We start from the raw sequence: 11,886 nt of genomic DNA, 5'->3' as shown, positions 1-11,886 counted from the left end.
AAGAGCCATTTTAATAATTCTTTCTGTTATAGGCACAAGACCTGAAATTTTTTAGGGGAGGGATCTCATCAATTATTTCAATCCCAGTTCTCAGCTGGTGCCTATAACATCAACCCCGAAAGGATGAAAGGAAAAGTCGAACTCAGCAGAATTTGAACTCAAAATCTAAAGACAGATGAAATACTTATTTCTTTATTACCCACAAGGGGACAAACAAGGACAGACAAACGGATTAAGTCGATTATATCGACCCCAGTGCATAACTGGTACTTATTTAATCGACCCCGAAAGGATGAAAGGCAAAGTCGACCTCGGCGGAATTTGAACTCAGAATGTAACAAGAGACGAAATACCGCTGAGCATTTCGCCCGGTGTGCTATCAGTTCTGCCAAGCTAAGTATTTTGTCTGGCATGCTAATGATTCTGCCAGCTCATCACCTTAGCCATAATAATAATGATGATTTTAAATTTTTGCCTCAAGGGCAGCTTGAGGTTAGGGGGATTAAGTCGATTTCATCAACTCCAGTGTGTAACTGGTACTTATTTAATTGATCCTGAAAGGATGAAAGGCAAAGTTGACCTCAGCGGAATTTGAACTCAGAACATAGCAATGGGCGAAATACAGCTAAGCATTTCACCCAGTGCGCTAATGATTCTGCCAGCTTGCTACCTTAGCCATAATAATAATAATCCTTTCTACTATAGGCACTAGGCCTGAAATTAGGGAGAGGGGACTAGTCGATTACATCAACCTCAGTGTTTCACTGGTACTTATTTTATCAATCCCAAAAGGAAGAAAGACAAGGTCAACCTTGGCAGAATTTGAATTCAGAACGTAGTGACGGGCAAAATACCACTAAGCATTTTGTCCAGAATGCTAACGATTCTGTTAGCTCACCACCTTCATAATAATAATAATAATAATAATAATAATAATAATAACAATAACAACATTAAAGTGAATCCTGTTCTGAAGTATTTATTTATTTTTTTATATATGTATTTTCTTGCTGTTGTTTACAGGGTTTTAAATCATATGTTGATTTCTCCAATAATGATACCAATCTTAATGTGAGTATGTACCTCAAACTTAGAAATTTTGCATCATATGATTTTATCACATTTTTTCTCTTTTCCTTTATATTTTCACTGAAACTCTGTTCTACTAAACATAACTGGTATGTTAGCACTTTTAATGCTTTGCTAAACATTTCTATATCTTTGTTTCTCCTGCTAAATTTTTCATATTTTATTAAATATACATGAATCAAAAGATTATATCTGAAATATGTCTTACTTTGGTAGGTACCACTGTTGTTCCATTTAAACATTTTAATAATCAACTCTGTCCACAGCTTAGGACTATTTTACAAAATATATGCTTGCTCTATTAGTTTTCAATCTCTTATGGTGCTTTCGCTATAAAAGTTTCTCAATCCTGTTAGAAACTAGAGACTTTGATGAAATGAAGTTGGCTTGCTCTAAAAGTAACAAAGATATAACCATTGCATGAGTTTGGATGAAATTTTCTGATACAATATAATGATTACTGATTTACCATGTGAATATTGTTTTATCTGTTGTATCATGTCTTTTCACTTACCAAGGTAGATTGAATACAGTAAAGTTGATTTCACAGAAGTGTTTCCATATATATTTTGCAAAGATATTAATTCCTGGGTTCCATTTTTCTAATGAGATAATGAAGAAATAGATCATAATAAATAATATTACCAATTTCAAACTCACTGCCATTACACATGAAAATTAAAGGAAAAGCAAATTCAGAGAAATCTACTTGATAAAACAAATAAATGCATGTGGTGCAAACTGGAAGTCTTTTGACTGGAAGGTTCTCTAAAATGAAGCTAAACTTTGTTTTTCACACAGAAAAGTGCTTAGTTCCAGTTTTTGATCCCTAAACAACAACACTATTTGAACTGTGGTTTTGTACAGTTTAAAATTTGGTGCCAAATGCAGATATCTATGGTATTGAACTTAAAGAGTTAAACACAAATCATACACTGGCATATTAAGCATTCTATTTAACTTTAAAATATTGGCTTCAAATTTTAGTACAAGGCCAGCAATTTCAGGGGAGGGGTTAAATTGATTACATTGACCTCGGTGTCCAACTGATACTTAATTTATCAACACCAAAAGGATGAAAGGCATAGTCAACCTCAGTAGAATTTGAACTCAGAACATAAAGACAGATGAAATACTGCTAAGCATTTTGTACAGTATGCTAATGATTCTGCCAATTAGCTACCTTATTTAACATTAAAATATTAGAACTTTCTTTTCAGGTGCTGAATAACATCTCTCCTTCCCGTGTTCCCTCCCAGTTTTCAGAGTAGGCACACTGAAATGTAGATCTAACGAGATTGTTGAGATGCTTGAAAGGAGGCATGTTGATGTATGTTGCATCCAAGAGGTTAGGTGGAGAGGAGCTTCAGCCAGGTTCTTCACAGGCAAGGTATAAAATCTTCTGGAAGGCGGTGAGCTGTCACAAACGTTAGCACGCCGGGCGAAATGCTTTGCGGTATTTCGTCTGCTGCTACGTTGTGAGTTCAAATTCCGCCGAGGTCGACTTTGCCTTTCATCCTTTCGGGGTCGATAAATTAAGTACCAGTTAAGCACTGGGGTCGATGTAATCGACTTAATACCTATGTCTGTCCTTGTTTGCCCCCTCTATGTTTAGCCCCTTGTGGGTAATAAAGAAATAGGTATAAAATCTTCTGGAAAGGTAACAGTGATGGAGTAGGTGCTGTGGGCATACTCCTAGCTGAGAAATGAGTGGACAAGGTCATAGAGGTAGTTAGAGTATGCAATAAGGTACTTAAGTTCAGGCTAGTCTTGCAGAATAGTATAGCTGCAAATATATCTGCCTACACCCCACAGGCTGGCCTACAAAATGGACAGAAGGACCACTTTTATGATATTCTTCTACAGGCTACCGCCAAGAGTAGTGATAGTGATCTCATCTTTGTTGCTGGGGGATTTCAATGGGCATGTCAGACAGCAACCCAGTATCTACCATGGTGTTCATAGGGGCCATGGAATTGGTGCCTGAAAAAAAGTGAGAACAAGGCTACTGGAGTTCTGTGATGCGAATAACCTTTTTATCTGAAATGCCAATGTCAGAAAGCAAGCCAGCCAGTCACCTGATAACCTATCAATCACGTAACTCTGCTAGCCAGATAGATTTCACTATTTTAAAATCTCACAATGAGAGATATTCAGCAACAGTACTTTGGAGTAAAGATTGTTTGTCAACATAACATGGCGGTCCTAAACCAGGACTGTCATGCTATGTTGGCAAACAATCTTTACTCCAGATAGATTTCATTCTCACCAGATAGCAGGATGCATGGTTGCTCTTAAATGCAAAGACTCTCCCTGGTGAAGAATGTACCCCATAACATAGACTAGTTGTTAATGACTTTAGACTTCAGGCCAGAACAATGCCAAGAAGCAAACCAATCTGGAAAAGAAGGATCTGAAAGCTTAAGAACCCTTCATATGGTTAGAGATTTAGAGACATTCTAATTGAGAAATTTGATGAGAAGGAGGAAGAACTACAAACTTGTGACACAGAGGGCAACTGGTAATTCCTGTGAGACAGCTTGCTGAGTACCACAGACCAAATAAGTGACTGGTGCAAAGTCCCTTCCAGACCCAGGGTAATGTGGTGGTGGAACAATACCGTAGATAGGACCATTAGAACAAAGAAACAGGCCTGGAAGAGTCGGAGCAGCAGGGAACTGAATCAGATAGCCAGAAGGGAAGCTAGGGGACAAGTATATCTAGCCAAGGGAGAAGCAGAAACGATGTTTGCTTATATTCAGGGCCAAGGGAGAAACACAAAAGAAGTTTGCCTCTATTCAGATTGCAAGATAGTGTATGAGAGAAAATTGTGATGTCATAGGAGAGAAATGTGTCTGCATGGATGATGGTGCACTTGCTTTTAATGAATCTGCAAAGAAAGAGGCTTGGAGATGCCATTATGAAAGACTGCTGAATGTGGAGAATGAATGGGAGGAGGAGAGTCTGCCAAATGTTGACCCAACTGAGGGATCAGCTATCTGACTTGACAGTGCCTTGGTAGATAAAGCAATTAAGGATATGAAGGCAGGGAAAGCCCCTGGCCCATCAGGAATCATTGCTGAGTTGCTTAAAATATCTGGCAGTGTAGGTTGTCTTGTCACCCATATTGTAAATCAGGTGGGTCGTGAAGGAGTCATACCCAATGACTGGTGTAGTACCACCATAGTCAGCTGCTGCAAAGGTAAAGGTGATACCTTAGATAGAAATAATTACAGAGGTATCAAATTGTTGGGTCAGGTGATGTGGGTTATGGAGAGAGTCATAGCCCAACCAATTAGTGGGAGAATTAGTCTAGATGAGATGCAGTTTGGTTTTGTGCCAAGGAGAAGCACCACTGATGCTATATTTCTGGTAAGGCAACTTCAGGAGAAATACCTAGCCAAAGATAAACCTCTGTACTTAGCTTTTGATGACTTGGAGGAAGCTTTTGAGAGACCTCAATCTGTTATCTGGTGGTCAATGAGGAAACTAGGATAGACGAGTGGTTGATGAGAGTTGTACAAGCTACTACCTGTAAGGTGAGGGTTGGCAACAAGTACAGCGAAGAATTCAGGTTACAAGTAGGGGTTCACCAAGGATCGATGCTCAGTCCCCTCTTTTTTATCATAGTCCACCTGGGAATAACTGAGGAATTCAAGACAGGCTGCCCCTAGGAGCTCCTCTATGTTGATGACCTTGCTCTTATAGTTAGAGAAGTTCCAGGTATGGAAACAAGGTCTAGAATCAAACGGCCTTAGAGTTAACCTAGCAAAAACTGAAGTCATAGTAAGTAGGAAGGCAGACAAATCACAGATCCCGAGGACATATGTAGGCTTGAGAGAAATGAAGCCAGTATGCTTCACTGGATGTGCAATGGCAGTGTGCATGTTTGACAGAGTGTAAGCATCTTGAGAGAAAAGTTTGGCATAAGAAGAATCAGATGTGGTGTGGAAGAGAGATTACTGCACTGGTATAGTCATGTGATGCATATGGACAAGGACAGTTGTGTAAAGAAGTGCCAATCTCTAACTGCGGAGGGGATCTGTAATAGTGGTAGACCCAAGAAGACATTGGATGAGGCAGTGAAGCATGACCTTCGAACTTTGAACCTCACAGAGGCAATGCCTAGTGACCGAGACCTTTGGCGATGTGCTCTGCTTAAGTGGACCTGTCATGCCAAGTGCACATGTGCTGGTGGCACGTAAAATGCAAATCAACCTTTGAATGTCGGGCTTCATGGAGGCAAAATGGCTGAATACCTTTTGAGCATTGGGTCTGATGGAGGCAAAGTGACTGAGTTCCTTTCGAGTGTTGGACCTCATGGAGGCAAAGTGGCTGAGTTCCCTTTGAGTTTTGGGCCTCATGGAGGTGAGGTGGCTGACTCCTTTCAAGTGTTGGACCTCATGGAGGCAATGACCAAAACCTTTAGCATTATGTCGTGCTTGAGAGAAGATCTATCAAGCCAAGCAAAATCATGGTTGTGGCAGATACCAGTGTCACGCAAATGGCACCTGTGCTGGTCGCACATAAAAGCACCCATTACACTCTAGGAGTGGTTAGCGTTAGGAAGGGCATCCAGCCATAGAAAACCATACCAACTCAGACTGGATCCTGGCGCAGCCTTCTAGCGTATCAGTCCAGTCAAACTGTCCAACCCATGCCAGCACGGACCACGGATGTTAAATGATAATGATGATGCAGTTTGGTTTTGTGCCATCAAGAAGTACTACTGATGCCATCTTACTATTAAGGCAAATACATGAGAAGAATTTAGCTAAAAGTAACCCATTATATTTGGCACTTCTTGACCTAGACAAGGCTTTTGACGAGTTCCTTGTTCTGTGGTCAGGGGGTTGCTGATGAGAGCCATGCAAGCTATGTAGGGGTGCTGTCAGTAAGGTAAGAGTTAGTGATAAGTATAGTAACTAATTTAGTGTTCACCAGGGTTCAGTTCTAAGTATTCTCCTAGTCATCATAATGCATCAGGCCATAACAGAGATGTTTAAGATTGGTTGTCCATGGGAACTGCTATATGCTGGTGACTTAAAGCAGAAAAACACAGTTCTATTAAGCAGAAAAACAGACAGGACTCTACTCCTTTCAGGAAAATGACCCTGCTCTCTATTTAGAAAAGATGAAGGTAGAAACTGGGGATGCATACAAAGCATGCAATGGAATCACAGGAAGATTAATGGAGAAAGTAGATTCTGTGTGATAGGTGTGCAGGAGCAGTAAAAACTAATAATACATGAGAAATAGATTTTCTCAAATGCCCCGGAGGGTCTTTGGAGGTAGTAGATAATTTCTCTTATCATGGCCTAATTAGCAGTGGAAGAGGATGTTCTGAAAGTATAGTTGTTAAACTAAGAACAGGATGGAGAAATTTCATACAACTATTCTCTTAACAAAAGGTCTCTCTCTCAGTGAATGGCAGGTTGTGTAATGCTTATATATAAATAGCTGTACTACATGGTATGTGGGACTAAAGAAAACTTTGATCTCTTCTCTCATATATATTTACCTCTTGTAACTTATTATTTACATTAGTAATGTTTATGGCCTCTTGTTTTGGGAATTTTGTTTCAAATAGTTTCTTCAAAAAATGAGTCACCAATCATTCTTTGAGTGACAATATGTTTGATGATTTAATCAATGAATTAATAGCAGATAAGGTTTTGGAGATGATAACCAGAGCAATTTATGTATTCCTTCTATGCACATACAAACTACCTGACTTTGATTTGTTTGATTTTTTATCAAGTGGCTTGGACCAAAAATATCTTTAGGTTTTGACATGAAACCTGTTGAATGTTTTTTCAACTTTTTCCATTGAGTTGTAATTGCTCAGCAAGCTAATTTGTATGTGGAAGAAAGGGAGCAGTTAACTTTGTTCCTACATGTGTTGATGAAATTAGTCTATCCTGGATACACTGATTTCTGATGAGATTAATTCAGCTTACTTGAAATTTCATAATGAAAAAATTGCAAAACAGTTTCTTTGTTATGTTTGTATGTCCATGTCACTAATTGCATTCAATTTATTACCAACATCTTTTCCATTATCATGTTTTGAGTGTATCTGTTTTCTAGTTATTGCTATGCAATTAATTAACAACCATGCATTCATAACATTTTCATCACAAATGACTACTTACATTAAATCTTTTCTACAAATCTACCAATTTTTACAATCTCTTCACAAGTAAAAACATTATCATCACCATCATATATTGAACATCTACCATGCTAGTATGGATTTGACGGTTCGACAGGATCTGATAAGTGACATGCCCCACTGTTTTGACATGGTTTCTACAACTAGATGTCCTTAATGCCAACCACTTTACAGAGTGTCATGGTTACCTTTTGCAAGGCACCAGCACTTGTGGAGAGAGTAGCAGAATAGGCACTAACTGGGATAGGGAGAATGACAGGGAACAAAGGAAAAGGAAGAGATTAGTATCAGAGGTTATTAAAAAAATGAGAGGATAGTGTAGAAAGGTGATAAGGTGGATTGTGTAGGGATTAAAGGACTGTCCTTCATTATGTGTGGATGGAAGTATGAGGGCAAATAGACAGTAAATGTAATAGATGAGGGTGTTGAAGAATTCTGAGTGAGTCATGACAGAAAGAGAGTTGTAATACTTTTTTTTTTTAGTTCATTTTCCTGCTCTTTTCTGTTCTTTTGCTCTTCATCATTTCCTCTCTAGTAAAACAACAGAGATTATTAATTTTAGTAATATGGCCTCTACAGTGATACATGAAGGCTGGTTATCCATGAGTGTAACCACTTGAAAATATAGCTAAACTTGCTTGGAACAGAAGGGGCTCTGACTCTATTAAGACAATCTTGCCAATATTGATGATCCAATATAACACCAGCCCATTTAAGTTTCAGTACATAACTTTTTTTAAGAAGATTTTCTGGTTCATTATTCCTTGTTTGTTACCCACTTATAAATGAAATATTAAGCATTTCTTTTAAACACAATACTAAGGATAAATAGTAAACTGTCTCTGAAATTGATGCACAACACCACACTTAGAATTCACTTTCTGAAATGGTGCATTGAAAGGTCTGTCTTTTCACCCATTTTTTTAAAAACTTCTACCTACACCCAAATAAAACTTAGACATAGCATTAAATGCAGATGACATACAACCAAGGACTTTGTAAATGGTTGATAAGCCTACTAGAAATAGCATTCAAATCTCTCTCACCGCACATTTCACAATCTTAAAAAGGAAGGATATGGGTATCATCCCTAAGTAACTGTGTGAATGAAAGATGTATGATCATAGCTAGAACATCAATCATAAGTATTCTTGTAGGTTATTTGTTTATTTAGGCCAATGTCACAGTTACCTCTTTCTACCATTACCCAGTTACAGCTGTGCAACTTCAAAACTACTGCAACCAGCTCCAAACAAAAGTACTGAAAATAACGTCCATTATCTTTTTACTTGAAACACTGAAGAATATCATCTTCAACAACAAACATATTGTATAAATGTGACAAAATTGACAAGGCTTAGAAGAGATAGCACTAAGGTTTTTTTTTATTTTAAAAAGACATAAATGCTACAAAATTGTATTTTTTCTCAACTATGGTGTGTTTCTCTTCTTGAATAAAATAACTAGTATTACTGTCTTTTTGTTTCCTTTTTTCAGAATGAACATGGAGAAATGCAGTTAAATCCTAACACTAATCTTCAACCAAAACTCTTATCAGGTTGTAATTTTTTCTGTTTTATCAGTGTTATTATCGTCATGTTTTGTTATATAAAAAGTTATAAGACATGACTAGCTATCTGTTTTATTTCCCCTTAATCAGAATCTATAATTTTTTGGACATTAGTTACAGCTTGGCAAGTTAATTCATATGATTTTCTCGCCTCTGACTTTCATTATACCATCTAACTCATTTTGTTGATGAACAAGATTTAATATTTCCAATTTATAAATAAATTCATATTACTTGACAATTTCACATATTCCAGTTTCTGCTTATCTTGTGTATTTACTGAATACTTAGCCAATTCATTCATATCACTTTTATTGTAATCAAATATTCTTTTATTGTACACATAACATTACTGTTTATCTTATCTGCACCACATTCGGTCTTCTCATGTTCACAATCCATTGATTATCCTTTCTTATGATCCCCAACTTTTGGTATGTAATTTGAGCTATACTAAATTGGATACTTTTTCTTCAGAGCTATAGAGTATTTCAGCTTTGATCAATTGCTGACATTCTACAAAGTGCAAAGAAAACAACCCACAATAGCATATTGTACTAATATCTGTAATAAAGCTGCAGTAATGCAGACAAACATCCTAGATTGTATCAAAAAGAAAGCTATCCAAAGGGGTTGGGAACAACTCGCTCATCAACCCAATCTTTGGTGCACGGATGGGTTGACTTCTCTATCTGCCTATTTTATTATTGCTACAACAACCTGTGCATCTCTGAACTAGCTAGTTTGCATACAACCTCCACCAGAGATCTCACATCACTCTCATAGTTCATTCTCCAGCTATGTTTCACTGAGCAGACCCTGCATTATTCCTTTTTCCTACCCATACATATTAACCCTCTGGCAATCCATTCCTGCCCATGTTTTTCCTTCATGTATTGACTTATAGATGTTCAAACTGAACATAAGTTTCATTGGTCCCACTACTGACAGAAGGCTAGCAGCAATATTCACCGGTACAATCTCTTCCTCTTCAATGAACTAGATATATATAGATGTGACAGAGGAAAAAGGTGAGGTGGAGGTGTTGCTGTGTATGTTAAGTCTGAGCACAAACCGTCCAGCGGTATTCTACCCACTAATGCTCAGCCTACAACAAAATTCGATGCCGTCTATTGCAAGCTGAGCCTATCTGAGTTTTGCCTGCCCGTGTTGGCTGTCTACAGGCCGCCTCTTGCCGATCCCCAGGACGATGCTCATTTACTCGAAGCGATAAGATTCGTTTCAGCTTCGCATGACTGTTTGGTACTAGGAGACTTCAACGCTCCCACGATCGATTGGCCTGCATCAATTTGTACAACATCTTCCCGGTTCGGCCAGGCCCTTCTTGACGTGGCTGAAGATTGTTTTCTATCGCAACATGTTGAATATCCGACAAGGCATCGGTCTGGGCAGCAGCCATCTATGCTAGATCTGGTATTCTCCCGCTATCCAAGATCAGTGTCAGACGTATCTGTGTGCGCCCCTCTTGCCAAGAGTGATCATGCGGTCCTGAAGTTCGTCATGCACACAACTTTTTCTACGCCCACGACTACTTCGCTGCCATGTAGAGTCTTCTCTGCAATTAATCTTGAAATTCTAACCGAGGCTTCCGCGCTTCTGGACTGGCAACCCCTGATGACGTTGTCCTCAGTTGACGAACTATGGTCATCCCTCAAAGCATATGTAATCTGTTTGACTGACCAGGCAGTTCCCGTTGGGCTCCCCAAGAGGAAGAAACACAAGCCCTGGGTGACGAAGAGGGTTAAACGAGAACGTCGACTCAGAGATATTGCTTGGGCTGAATTCAAAAATCTGGATTCGACTGCAGCTTTTGAGGTGTACAAAACTCAACGAGACCGAGCCGTGAAAATTGAAAAGAAAGAACGCTTCAGTTACGAATACAAAATCGCGGCAAATGCCAGTAGCAATCCAAAAACCTTCTTTGCCCATGTCCAGCGGAATTCCCGCTTGAACAACCAGATTGCAACGTTGGTAGACTCAACAGGCGTATCGATTGAGGACCCTTATCAACAGAGTCAATTATTTGCCGAGGCTTTTTCAACTATTTTCAAACAAGATGATGGTCGTGAACCCCCTCCATTTAATAGACCGGTACCTCCAATGCTTCGATTGGTCATCACGCGGGACGAAGTCAAACGTGTTATTCAAGGCCTCGATGTCAACAAAGGTCACGGCCCTGACGGCATACACCCACGGTTATCAAAGCGTTGGCTCTGGTCATCTGCGAGCCCTTAACACGACTATTCAATATGTCATTGGCGACGGGTGTTATACCTGCAGACTGGAGAACAGCGATAATCTGCCCAATTTTCAAGAAAGGGAGCTGCGAAGACCCGCTTAACTACCGACCGGTTTCCCGTACATCAATTATCAGCAAGATGTTCGAAACCATCCTTAAGAAAAGTATGATGCTCCACCTCCTAAACACAGCCTCTATCTCTGATTCCCAACACGGCTTCGTGCCGAAGAGATCATGCTTGACCAACCTACTAGTAATGGAAGAATTGGTGACGCGCATCCTCGATGATAGTGATGCTGTTGACATCGTTTTACTGGACTTTGCCAAAGCTTTTGACTCGGTAAACCACCGCCTATTGCTTGTCAAGCTTCAAGCATATAGTTTCCATCCGGATATTGTACGATGGGTTGGTGCCTTCCTCTCAGATCGCTCCTTCCAAGTCCAAGTTAATGGTTCGTGGTCCGACGTCTCCAGTGCGAGCAGTGGCGTGCCTCAAGGTTCAGTGCTTGGGCCCTTGTGGTTCTTAGTCTTCATAAATGACTTGCCCGACGACCTCACGCAACACACTCTTCTATTTGCCGACGATATCAAACTGGTCGCTCCTCGCGGTAATATAGAGGATCTTCGTTGATGCCTCCACCAAATTTGGAAGTGGTCTAACAATTGGGACCTGTGTCTGAACGTGTCAAAGTGCTTTCATCTGCCTGTAGGCTCTACTCCTGCAACTCAACTTGATTTCGAGCCGGGTCGTCTGCTGCTGGAGAGGACCGATCAGGTAAAGGACCTAGGTAT

General features: G+C 39.6%; 1 protein-coding gene across 4 annotated transcripts in view; it reads left to right on the top strand.

Annotated features, from left to right (window-relative positions):
* Window positions 1–11,886, top strand: part of LOC115220276 (myotubularin-related protein 10-B-like) — a 120,608-nt gene that overhangs the window by 4,187 nt on the left and 104,535 nt on the right. For 2 of the 4 annotated variants that reach the window (XM_029790387.2, XM_036509940.1), the window contains exons 2-3: window positions 1,024–1,071; window positions 8,762–8,822. In XM_029790387.2, coding sequence (XP_029646247.2) covers window positions 1,024–1,071; window positions 8,762–8,822 — 109 coding nt within the window. Of the gene's footprint in view, window positions 1–1,023; window positions 1,076–8,761; window positions 8,823–11,886 lie in introns of all 4 variants that reach the window. The other 2 variants (XM_036509939.1, XM_036509938.1) reach the window with 2 other exon arrangements.

This window comes from Octopus sinensis, linkage group LG16, assembly GCF_006345805.1.
Source record: "Octopus sinensis linkage group LG16, ASM634580v1, whole genome shotgun sequence".
NCBI classification, from domain to species: Eukaryota; Metazoa; Mollusca; class Cephalopoda; order Octopoda; family Octopodidae; genus Octopus; species Octopus sinensis.
This window is presented reverse-complemented; position numbering and strand designations above follow the sequence as displayed.